Below are 12,800 nucleotides of genomic sequence, written 5' to 3'. Positions count from 1 at the left end.
GGTGATGGTGATAACTCTCTTTTCAGGTAGATGACTCATTTTAAAATCTGTACCTCCCCTCTCCCTGAGGAATTTTAAAGCATACCTTTCTCGAGACCACAGTTTTTGCCTCTAACTTCTTGGTGGCAGTGCAGATTACTGTGTTGTGTTGACAAAGTAAACAGGTCTTTAGAAGCACATAGTTAATTATTTATCATGATCTCAGGGCTGCCACATGCCCACACCAGTTTTGGAGAAAGAAAGAATGGTAGGTTCCTGCTGGTGTCTCAGTAAGGTGGGAAGGCCTGCCAAGTCCAAATATGGAAGGGGTTTAGGAATGTAGAAACATGGTTCAGAATCTATACGTTATGGCAAATCTGCCTTTCTTGCTCATGAAGATATTTTGGGTGTTAGCGTTAGAACACTCAGCTCAGTTTTGGTATGCTCCCATTTTGCGAGATTACTTCGATTGAGGTGAGACCTGGTTGTGACCTGGGTTATATATTAATGGCAAAATAAAGTGACCTGGGGTGTAAATTTTGCTTTGAAGAAGCAACAACCAAAATAATTAAAAATTGACTGTACTTTAGAATTGTTTGGTTTTATTTCATTTCTTTATCACAGATTTTAATTAAGATAAATTCTGAAGGCCTCTATTGAATTTGAATTTATATTTCTGTACAATAGCAAGGGACTCTGCTTTTTTGTTCTTCAAGAGTTATTTATCTAAGATCACAGTCATTAAAAACATCAGGATTGACAAGAAGGATTTCAGTGACGGCAGAGCTGTTTGTGATGAAATAATACTAAGAAATAGTACTTGCTTTATAGCTTTTTATGTACTCCTTCCCAAAGGTGGAACACCAAGGGAAGCCATCATTATAAAATAAGATTGTTTTTATATTCATGAAAATATGATTTTAAAAGAAGTGATTGACATTGAACATGATCTAAGTTGTAATTTTGACCTGACAATATATTCATAATGTTTCATGTTCTGAAAGGTAAAGTAACAGTAACAACAGTAACTTCACACTGCTTTTTTAAAAAATGACCGGGTGACTAAGCTGTTAGGAATAACAGTACAAAGGATAGTTTGGGGTAGAATATGCAGGTTTCCATATTAAATATTACAAATATTTTCTTTCTGAATAGTTCCACATTACTCTTAACACATTAGGTGTTTTGTGTTGTCCATATCTTCAAGTTATTTTTTAAATGTATCCATACACAAAAGGATAGGTATATAAAACTAAATAAAGTAAATTACATCGATAACTAAAAAAAATCTGACCTTAAAAATGTTCCTAAATAATTGAAAGCTGACTTTTTTACATGGATTTTTTTCATTTGTTTGTGCTCAGAAGCCATTCCCCCTCATTTGTGTGTGTGTGTTGATGTACTATGCTTTAACAAACTCGCTAAAAACAAGCAGCCTTTAACCTACCAGGGTATTCTTTTGTCCTTATTTTCTTAGGAGTCAGTGGATCACTGGGGGAAGTGCTGCTTGTCCTGGGTCCTGGACTGTAGGAAGAAGATCCCCAAAGCAAAGTACATGTACCTGGCTCAGGAGCTCTTGGTTGATCCGGAATGGCCGCCAAAACCTCAGACAACAACAGAAGCTAAAGTTTTAGTTAAGGAGAATGGACCGTGTCAGATCATCACCATAACATAGCAGTGCCGCGTCGGTCTTGGTGGCGTGCCAGTAGCAATGCTGAACGGGATGCAGTTGTAGGACTTTCTGGTCCCGTGTGTCAGAGTGGCATCATTTCCATTAATGTTCCTTCTGATACAGTAGCTGATTTGAGAGCTCTGAAAACAAAAATAAGATTGGCCTGCCAGTTAAATCAATAATCAATCTGAAGTCTTTTTCTTCATTCAGTAACTTTGAGTATTATATATATATATATATATATACACACAATTTTCTTGATTGTTACCCTCAGTGATATTCTTTATATGAGGTAAAAGAAGAAACTTGGTATTTGGTAAGGTTTTAGACATTAGCTTTTGAGACTTAGTTTACACCTTTAAATTTATTTTCACAACTCCTCTTAGAAAATGTTCTCATTTGTATACAAGCCCTAAGTTTGTGATGGAGAAATAAAATGGATGTTAGCCTCTAGTGAAATAGGTAAAAACCCTGTTTTCATTTGATTCTAGTATTTCTCCCAAAGAATTCTGTATGTACACACACCAGAGTCCTTTGACAGCCTGGAGTGAAGAGTGAGTTTTATGGTGTTGCTTATAGAACAACTCAGGTGATTTCCACTTATGACTTTATATTTTCCATACAAATTGCCTGGGTTTTATTTTTCTAATCAGCAAGGTGCTTCACTGCCTTCTTGAGATGTCCCTCAAAATTATTAAATGCATCTTGTGCTGTCTAGTGTCAGGTAATTTACTTCAGTTAAATGTTGTAAAACCCTTTTCAGTAGGAAAAAAAAATGACTTCTTTTGGCAGTAGGTGTGGGTCTGTCTGTCTAATATCTCTTCATACCTGTTCTGTCAGGTTTTATATTATTTTAAATGCCTTTATTTTCTGCTTTTTAAAAATTGCTTAAATATATTGGATAATAGTGAGTTAGGTTGTTTTTTGTTGTTGTTTTTAGTTTTAGATTTATTGAGTTGGACTTTTGCCTTCTAAAATTTTTAAGATTTCATGTATGTCTGTTCTATCAATACTAAGGCTTAAAATTGCCTGGTTTAATGACTGCTATTTTTTCAAAACAGTGTGAAGTTGGTGAGTTTGTTTTATGACATTAGGTGGCGCCAGAAGTCAGCATTTACCTTTTTTTGAATTTGAATTTTATAAATGAGTGTATTTTGGTGGTTCTTGTTTCTGGGAGAAAAGAAAAATGGAAATAAATTTCAAGATTAGATATTTCTTAGACCAGAAGAAATGTGGATAATATTTTCACCTTTCTGTTTTGCCTGGTTAATGTTTAAATTCTGAACAAAGCAAAAGTAACTTGAAGAAGGCCTTTGTAGGTAAGATCCAGCAGTTCAACAAAGCCCGCAGCCACAGCACACAAGGAGACTGGCACTGCTGTACGGGGGACACTAAACTGCTAGAACTCTGGCGTTGGTCTGTGTTCTTCCTCACCCAGTTGCATGCCTGGGCTTTCCACTTCCAGCTGATCATTTTCCTGATACGTGCTTACCAGTTTATCAGACGTTACTCAGAACTGTAAAATCACGTGGTTCTCATTTTTTATGGTGCAGCAACCTGAGTGATGTTTGGTAACTATAGAAAAATGTAGGTTACACTCAGGATCACCATTATTGCTATTGCCACTGATGATTCTTACAGAAATGCAATCAGAGTTTTCCATCAGAAAATATGATAACAATGTGAACACACATTAGATGATAAGGACAATTGTTCCATGAATGATTCTATGAAGCTATGCATCTTAGACCTCTTAAGCTGTGAATTAGCACTGTTTTCTATATAGTTACTTACTCTTTTGATTGTTTTATAATTTCCACATTCATTTTCAATATGTGCAAGTGTTCTTCAGTGATATCCCCAAATTGTAAATCTAATCTTTGATTTAAATACTGAACTATATAATTAAGGTAATTGCTAAGTAGCAGCTTAAAAACCCAATTATCAGAGTGTATTTAACATCTTTAAGAGCATGATCATAAAGAGCTATATTTTTTACACCCTCCCTTTTTTAACACCTAGATTTTATAAGGGTTTTATATCTTGTCTGTCCATGTTGTTTTAAAAGGAATAAGGTTTTTAGGTAGGTGGAAAAGCATTTGTAGGAAGTTAGATTTGAACGTAGACTAAGTAGTTGTCCAAGTTATAATTGATGGCTTCCAGAGTAGTATTTGAAGAATGTCTGTGAATATAGGTGTGGGTCCTACTCAGTGCCATAGATAGAGTCCTCTCTCTGTAGGTCACCATTACATAGTAATTTTGATTCTGAATTTCACATTAAATTATTTGAGTGTATACAGACCTAAATTTTAAAATCTGTACATATATTATTTTGGTGTATTAAGATTAATAAGTATTGCTGATTTAAATTTTATTTATGCACATACTTAAGGACAGAAATGTCCAGGAAAGTAATTGTTAAATAATGATATGTAACTTTTTAACTTTTTAAATAAATAACAAGATTTTTAATGTGTGTCTCCCTCAGGGTTGTTTAAAGTCTTTTTTTCTCCCTCAATATAAATAGTGGTAACTATGTTTTGTATTTTCCAGCACCAACTGCTATAAAGCAATGCTGCAAATAATGCTTGAATGAAAATGGCCAAGCCAACGACGAAGTGTGTACTTTTTATATTAGTTTTATAGTTCTTGTACTCAAAAGCTTTCCAAATTGCACGTGCATTTAAATGAAACTGTTGCAGTTTTTACTCTATTTATTTTGTTTTCCCTGTTTATGAAAATACTGCACAGTTTCAAATGCATGGTAAAATATCAGTGTTTATATATTCTGCTTCCAAAATGGCTATACATTCAATATTCAGAGAAGAGCGAAATTCAAGCTTTAGAAAACATTCTAAGATTTCTTGCATGTAATTTTGACATCTGAAAATAGGTTTTTGTATATTTATGGTGGGAGGTGGTTGGGAACTTTTAACAAAATATGGGATGTTAATTTTTGTACAGTATGGGTATTTACACATATTTTTAATGTATTAAAATTTGGTAATTATGTGCACATTAAATTAATAAATAGTTAACTTTCTGTTATGATTTGTTAGTTCCCTAGGACTTTGGAATTTTTTTAAGAAACTTTATATCAGAAATGATACCGCATCTTTATATTTTTAAAATTGTATTGCTGCTCAAGAATGGTACCCTGATGTCAAAAAGACATACATTCATAATTGTACATTCAGCACTGTAAATAACCTTATGAAATCTTTTTTGATTGAAGCTATTCAAAATAAAAATGTAAATGAATGAAATGGCATTTCTTTTTTTGTGTGTCTTTATACATTTGCTTGGTTTTTAGTTACATGAATGTTTCCCTCTCTGGGTTTATTTTCCTGCTTAATACTTTCTCCATTTCTTTTTTTTTTCTTTTTTGAGCTTTGGGTGTTTGAAGGACATAAATAGAGCATTCCACATAACTTTATGTCTGTGACTATCTATGGTGTCCTATCAGTCAGTTACAATGGAGAGCCAAATAGGAAGTGTCAGGAGGTCTGAAGGAAATGGTGAATTATAAGACCAAACCAAAAGCTAACATCATTAAGGCATGGTAAGTTTGAACTGAAGTGGCACCCCGGGTGCAGAAAAGAGCCCTCAAAGGAGAAAGAAGCTGTGGAGCCAACTGCTGATCATAGAGGTGCCTGACAAGGCACACGTGTTGGGCCTTTGTGCGTGGGTAGGGGTTTCCTGGTACGGCTGGGTCTGCAGGAGACCTGCGTCCGCTGCTGTCGGCTGTGTGGCTGGCTGTGGTGTGATGGGTCTGGGTGGTGTGAAGGCCTTGTTTGAGCCACGTTCTTCCGTGTGCTGTGGTTTTTATGGCAAATGGTCATGTCCCCACAGCCTGCTGGTGTGAGCACAGTTCTTTCTGTCCTTACTCTTCCCCCTTACATCATTGCTGGTTGCCACCTTCTGAGTGTTTGGACGTTGCAGGGAAGGACAGGAGTTCTAGGAGTTTGAGACTGGCCCTGTTCATAGGTGGGGTTGTGGTTACTCTGCAAAGACATCCCTGCTGTTCCCTGGCCTCTGAGTCTCCCTTATGGAGGAAGAACAATATGACATCCAGGCAGACACCTGTTCTTGAATGGCCAGACCCCATAGGCCAGCGTTCTGTGACTCAGAAGCCACTTACAACAGCAGATTTCTGGCCTGTTTCACAGATCCCAGCTCCAAAAGGACTTGGAACACCACCTGTCAACATCATTTCTCAAAATAATTCTTCATTAACTCACAGTGTTCCTCCATCATCTGCAACATGCCTTTTCCCAGTTCTCCCTTGGGCACTTCGAACGTCCTGCTCTCTTCGAAAAACAGCTTGGAGGCCATCCAGATTGGAGGTCTTCCCGGGGAATAGGCTAACGGGCTTTCAGCAGCATCTGGCCGCTAAGTTCACTTTGATTATTCCACAGTCCCTCCCAGTCTGTCTTACTGCATTTGCGCCCTGGCAGTTTCATGGGCAAAGGTCCTTTCACTTGGTGTGCAGTGCGTGACTGACTCACGGAGTCACCAGGGTATCTACTCTGGGCTCTGGAGTTCCTTCCCCTGGTTAAAGCTGGAAGACGTCCTGCCGTGCCTGGCAGAGGCCGCGGCTTTCCCTGTGGTTTAGGACTCCATGACTTGGAAGTTAATTTCAGTCAGTTCAGCATTTACTGAGCTTTCACTACATTTGGCTAAGTCAAAGGCTGATTGGGTTTCAGCTGCAAATGTCATGGACTGAAGAGTTCTTTCTCAACCAGGGTAAAAATTTAAGAACCCCTCGGTACCGCTTCACTCAGTGATTCCAGGGGTTAATGTTTATTCTTTCACAATTCAAGCACTGACTTTCTAATATGCTCTAATACCTTTATATTTGTTTTTTCTTCAATAATGCCATTTCCCTCCCAAATCACTATTTTTGCATTACAATTTATAAAAATATATTAGTGATAAAAGTATGTTTAGTAAAAACTTGAACCTCACAGAAGGGTATGTAGGGAAGTCCACCTATTCCCAGGTATTTCCCCCAAAAGGTGATTATTAAGGTCTCTTGGGTATATCATTCCAGAAGAAATGTGTATGTATGGCCATGTAAATATGCACTGAACAAATGCTACACAAGTAGAATCCCACTGTGTACGCTCTGCCGCCCTTGTTTTCTGCCCTTCAGTGTACCTTAGAGAGGTAGGTCAGCCCAACTTTAAAGTCTGCAAGGCATCCCACGCATGGACGTGCAATACTATAAACAACTTGATCTCTGTTGATGGTCATTTAGGGTTTGTGTTTCTGTTGTACAATCCCGCAGTAAATGTCTCTATGCACATATCTTAATGAGTATGTATCCATAGGGTGTATTTTTCAATCAGTGGAACTGCTGGACAAAGAATATATAGATTTTAAATTTGGTTGAAGCTACTAAATTTTCCTCCAAAAAGTTTGCCCCAAATTATATGCCCACCAATGCGGTGTGAATTGTCTTATTTCCTCACACTTTACAAAACACTAATTCTCAGTCTTTGAACATTAGAAGGTCATTTCAGTGTCCTGCTGGTGCAGGGATTATCAAATAGCCCAGAAGCAGGCCCGCACATTCGTGAGATGTTGGTGCAGACACACTGCAGCTCTCGGGCAAGGGATTTACGGAACTAGGGCTAGGACAGCTGGTTATCCTAGTGGAAAAGAAAGAAAATGGGACTCAACTCACATCATACACAAAAATCAACACGAGGTGGATTAAAGACATGAAAGTGAAGGGCAAAACTATAACACATAATAAGACATTATAGGGAACTATATTTCTGATTTTGGAGAAAAGGGGGATTTATTTTAATAGGCACAAAAATGACAATTTTTAAAAGATTGTTAACTACAATAAGACACGTCAAAAGACTTCATAAAAGTGGTGAAAAAGTACTTGTAACACCTATAACTAGTGAAGGATTAGTATCCAGAATATGTCAAGAAGCCTATATATAATCCAGGTTTTTAAAAGATATAAACATGCGCACTTTCATAAAGACAGACGGGCAAAAGAAAACTCAAATTTCTCAGAGGATGAAGAAGTGGTCCTTAAAATAGGAAAAGATGCTCAAGATCATTATTAAGGAAGTGCAAAGTTAAAACCACATGGACATTTCACAGTAGTTGCCAACATTTAGAAAATCATTTCCAAGCGTGGGCTGAGCTGCCAGGCACTGGGACTGTCGTGTGCTGCCGGTGGCCTTGCACTGGTGCGGTGGCTTTGGGAGGCACTTGGACACCCCTGAGTTCATTGGAACGTGGGAACCCCCTTCAGCCCAACCGGTGCTGCACAGTTGGACATACTCGACAGTGTTTTCAGCCCTGTTATTCCTAGAAAGACATTGAGTGGAGCCTTTGAGAATGGTCTTAACCTTATTATTCGTCCAACGGGGTGGGGCACTGGGTTAGAGAACTGGGGCGATGTGGCATGAAAAGGAAGCCCCAAAGGAAGTGTGGTCCACCTAGGGGTGTGGCTGCCACTGTGGTCCAGCTGTGTCGCTAGGCTTGTCTAGCATCATGGAGTTCCACTGTGCCTTTTTTTTAAAAAAAGGACTTTATTTATTTATCTTTAGAGGGGAAGAGAAGGAGAGAGGGAGAGAAATACCAATGTATGGTTGCCTCTCATGAGTCCCCTGCTGGGAACCGGCCTGCAACCCAGGCATGTGTCCTGACTGGGAATCGAACCCCGATGATGTGGTTCACAGGCCTGAGCTCAATCCACTGAGCTACACCAGCCAGGGCTCCACTGTGCCTTTTGTGGAGACACTTCTCTCCCTCCTGCTCTTATGGTTCAGCTTTTATAGTAGAAGCTAGGTTGTGTATGATGTCTTCAGTCTGAAAACATTTGTCATAAAAAAACCAGAATGTGCCCTCAGATAGGGCCCTTCCCATGACTGTTACTCTGCTGAGGTCTTTATCCTGAGGATGCACGGGTACCGCCCTTTTCCTTTGGAAAGTGCCACCTCACGGGCGAGGCCCTAAGCCTTTCAGTTGCTTTGGGGTGCAGCACCACTCCAGGTAAGGCCAAATATTTTAAAAATGAAATATGGGCAACTGGAGGGCTTGCTAGTCTGTGTGTGCATAAGCAATAAAATTTAGCCAGAAGAAATGATTTGTGTAAAATTACACTTGATAAGCCCTGTTTTGGCAGGTTAGTATTAATGTGTATATTTCACAGATAACTCAGTGTCAGGAGTATTAATTTTTTATGCTCACCTGAGGACTTTTTTTTTAAATTTCATTGCTTTAAGAGAGAGAGGAGGGGAGAGAGTAACACTGATGTGAGAAGGAAGTGTAGATTGGGTGCTCCCTGTAGGGATCGGAGGTGCCCAGGCCAGGGATCGGACTGCAGCCTAGGTATGTGCTCTGACCAAGCCTCAAACCGGCAACCTTTCCTTTGTGGGACGATGCTCCAACCAACTGAGCCACACCGGCCAGGGCGTGAGTATTAATTTCTAAGCATCTTAGAAATGATAGCTTCTCATTTTATGGCTCAGTCAGATGTACTATTCTCAATTCTAGTTCTGCGACCCTAATTAAATTATTAAACTTTCTGTGCCTTACTTTCTTCATTCTTGGGGGATAATAATAGTATCTACACAGGGTTGGGAAAGGGTTAAGTGCATCGATTAAAATGAAGTGCCGGGAACAATGCATGACATTTTAAAGTGGTAAGTATTATTAAATGCTTTTTTTTCAGTGTGGCCGAGGGTGTTCACTCCAGGGGCGGGGGGTGCTCATTGTTTTAGTAGAGCAGTTAGACTTTCGATAGAGCAGTGCGGTTGTGATCAAAGGAATCAGGCGGTGACCGTTGGTAACAGACTTTGCTTCTCCCAGCATGACCGGGTTTATAGCCACCCCTGGATAAGGCATAAAGTCCAGAGCAGACCTATTTTATAATGACCCTGCTCAGTGATGCCTGGAGCTTCAATGTGAAAATGATTATTTAATGAGTTTTCTGTATGTAAAGAAACACAATGTAAATATTTACACAATGTAATTTTTTTACAAAATCTATGTAAAGATTTTTAAATATTGTGCTTTCAATAGCCTGAAAACGCCTTAATTTCAATGCCTTATACTGAGAGTGGAAAATGAGTGAAACAAAAGAATGAGACCTCATAGTGGAGAATGAATGAACGTCTTTTCACCCACCACCCAGGAAAACCTGCACACCTAAGGAAAGCGGAAGAGTTCGTTGTATCTGGATCACATTCTGAGTCAGTGATAACGCTGGCGAAAGGATCATGCCTCTGCAAAATCAAATCCCCAGGGTTACAAGCTCGAACATGAACGTTTGCCCTTGTGTGTTGTCCACAGGTTTCAGCCATGCCGAGGAGCACCCTGCTGTGCGCGGTGCTCGCGCTGCCCTGCGCGGTGCTCGCGCTCCTGCGCGCCCAGCCCTTCCTCTGCCCGCCCGCCTGCATGTGTCTGTACCGGGACTCGGCGAGGTGCTCCGGAGACTTGGAGCGCATCGACGCCCTCGGCCTGCCCACCAACCTCACGCACCTCCAGCTTTTCCAAATGGGCCAAGGCACCTTGCAGAATCACAGCTTCAGGGGCATGAGGGTCCTGCAGCGCCTGATACTGTTAGATAGCAACATTTCCGCCATCGCCCCAGGCGTCTTCAACGACCTGATAAAACTTAAAACCCTGAAGTTGTCGCGCAACAAGATCACTCATCTTCCAGGTGCGCTCTTGGATAAGATGGTGCTCCTGGAACAGTTGTTTTTGAACCACAATGAGCTAAAGAGCATTGACCAAAACATGTTTCAAAAACTGCTTAACCTGAAGGACCTCTCTTTAAAACACAATCAACTCGTTTTCCTTCCTGCTAGCCTCTTCACACCTCTGGGGAACCTGAGATGGTTGGATTTATCGGAAAACAACTTGACTCACCTGCCCAAGGGATTGCTTGGGGCACAGGTTAAACTTGAGAGTCTTCTGCTCCACTCGAACCAGCTCATCTCTCTGGATTCCGGGCTACTGGGTAGCCTGCGCAGCCTGATTGAGCTGCGGCTGGAGAGAAACCACCTGAGGTCCATCGCGCCAGGGGCCTTCGACGGGCTCTGCAGCCTGAGCAGTTTGACTGTTTCCAGAAACCAGCTTGAGTTCCTGCCCTCTGCGCTCTTTCTCCATTTGCACAATTTGACTTTCTTGACCCTGTTCGAGAACCCGCTGAAAGAGCTCCCGGAGGTGCTATTCGGGGAGATGGCGGGCCTAGAGCAGCTGTGGCTAAATGGCACCCAGCTGCGCACCCTGCCCGCCGCGGTCTTCAGCAACCTGAGCCGCTTGTCCGTGTTAGGGGTGACCCTGAGCCCGCGTCTGAGCGAACTCCCAGGGGGCGCGTTCCACGGCCTCGGCAACCTCCGGGTGCTCGCCTTGCACTCCAATGGCCTGACCTCCCTCCCCGATGGCCTGCTGCGCGGCCTTGGCCTGTTGCGCCAGGTGTCGCTGCGCCACAACAAGCTGCGGGCCCTGCCCCGCGCGCTCTTCCGCGACCTCCGCAGCCTGGAGGAGGTCCAGCTTGACCATAACCAGCTGGAGACCATGCCTGGCGATGTGTTTGGGGCTCTGCCCAGGCTGACGGAGGTCCTCTTGGGGCACAATCCCTGGCGCTGCGACTGTAGCCTGCGGCCGTTCCTGGCGTGGCTACGACAGCACCCGGGCCTCACGGGCGGAGCCGAGCCCCCTCAGTGCCACGGCCCCGGGCCGCGCACTGGCCTGCCCCTCCAGGCCCTGCAGGACATTGACCTGGGGTGTCTGAGCACCCATGGTCAGCCTCCCCACCCTCCCGCCCCGACCCAGCCGGTCCTGCTGGCGGCCCACGGCCCCCTATATTTGGTGCCCAACAGCTCAGAACCCTGGGGATGGGCCCAACCTGTAGCCGAGGGCAAGGACCAAGACCATAGCCTGTTCTGGGGTCTTTATTTTCTGCTTTTAGCTGCTCAGGCCATAATAACTGGGGTTATTGTGTTTGCTATGATTAAACTCGCCCGGCTCTTTCGAAAATTAATCAGAGAGAAAGCTCTCGTTTGCATCAGTTAAAGAACCTTCCAATTAGTTAAAACGTGACCAGAATATTGTTAGATGTGGGTCTGGGAGAATCCAGACAGGCTGCCACTGTCTTACTTTCTCTTCTCCCCGGGGCCCTCTCCTCTCCCCTCTATCCCGCCTCTCTACCTGCTCCTCCTCCCTCCCTTTTCGCAGAATAACCTTTACATTTGTGAATTGTGACTGCTTGTCCTTCCTTCCACTGTGTGGACCCTGTGCCCAGTGGAGAGAGGGGTCTCTTCAACGTTTCCTGAGGAAGGAACGAGCCAGCCAGTTGCAGGCCAGGACCCCCTCCCTCACACAGTAGATGTTTGGCAAATGTGCAATAAATTAATGAAATCAATACACGTGTTACAATTGATGGCAACTCTTCCTGGGGAAAGGGTGGCTTATTCTCTTTATCTACTTTTTCTTAGAAAAGTAGAACTCTTTCATCTCTCTCCCTTGTTCCATTTTTTTCACTACTTGTGTCTCTGTAGGATATTTGGGAGAGTAACCCTATTCCATGCATTCAGTGCATATTTCCAGAGTAGGCCTACTCAATGATAGGCCGAGAGGCAAAAAAACACAGGGCCTTCCCTCCAGGAGCTTAGTGGCAGGAGCCAGGACAGCCAGGTCGGGGCAGACAGCCCAGGAGCAGGAGGAGGAGCTGTGGGAAGAGCGGGTGGAGCAGAGATTTGAGAGAGAAGCTCACCAGGAGTTCTGTGTGTGTGTGCGTGCATGCATGTGCATGTCTGTGTGCACACTCACGGGTTGTTGGGAAGACGCAGGGGTGGGGGCATTGACTTGGACAGTCCCTACAAAGACTTCTGAAACTGCTGGGAGAGTAGTATGTCGTTGACACTGAGTTTCCATTTTCTGAAACTAAATGCTACCTCATTTCACAAGCATTTATGGAGTACCTAACGTGGGGCAGGGGTTCATGAATGTAATGACAAACTTGGTTTCTAGTTTATTATGCTCGGATCATGTTCTCATTTATTCTGCCAATTGAAAGCAGTAAACTCTTGCTGCTTTCATTGGATGTCTGTGCTTGTGACCAGCAGTGGTTAAAATAAGGGCTGGAGATTGACAACTGTGGGTTCAAATC

General features: G+C 42.5%; 2 protein-coding genes across 5 annotated transcripts in view; both read left to right on the top strand.

Moving 5' to 3' along the window:
- The window catches only part of ATP13A3 (ATPase 13A3), an 87,614-nt gene extending 82,694 nt beyond the window's left edge, over positions 1-4,920 (top strand). For 3 of the 4 annotated variants that reach the window (XM_037040136.1, XM_037040145.1, XM_037040154.1), the window contains exon 34: positions 1,457-1,654. In XM_037040136.1, coding sequence (XP_036896031.1) covers positions 1,457-1,654 — 198 coding nt within the window. Of the gene's footprint in view, positions 1-1,456 lie in introns of all 4 variants that reach the window. The other variant, XM_037040125.1, reaches the window with a different exon arrangement.
- A 5,059-nt stretch (positions 4,921-9,979) lies between these two features.
- Positions 9,980-12,048, top strand: GP5 (glycoprotein V platelet). Its single transcript, XM_037040693.1, has one exon. It carries the CDS (start codon positions 9,986-9,988, stop codon positions 11,702-11,704), a length of 1,719 nt encoding a protein of 572 aa, XP_036896588.1. The 5' UTR covers positions 9,980-9,985; the 3' UTR covers positions 11,705-12,048.
- The last annotated feature ends 752 nt before the right edge of the window (positions 12,049-12,800 follow it).

This window comes from Sturnira hondurensis, unplaced genomic scaffold (genome assembly GCF_014824575.4).
Source record: "Sturnira hondurensis isolate 20B ecotype Veracruz unplaced genomic scaffold, ASM1482457v3 Scaffold0000396, whole genome shotgun sequence".
NCBI lineage: Eukaryota > Metazoa > Chordata > Mammalia > Chiroptera > Phyllostomidae > Sturnira > Sturnira hondurensis.
This window is presented reverse-complemented; position numbering and strand designations above follow the sequence as displayed.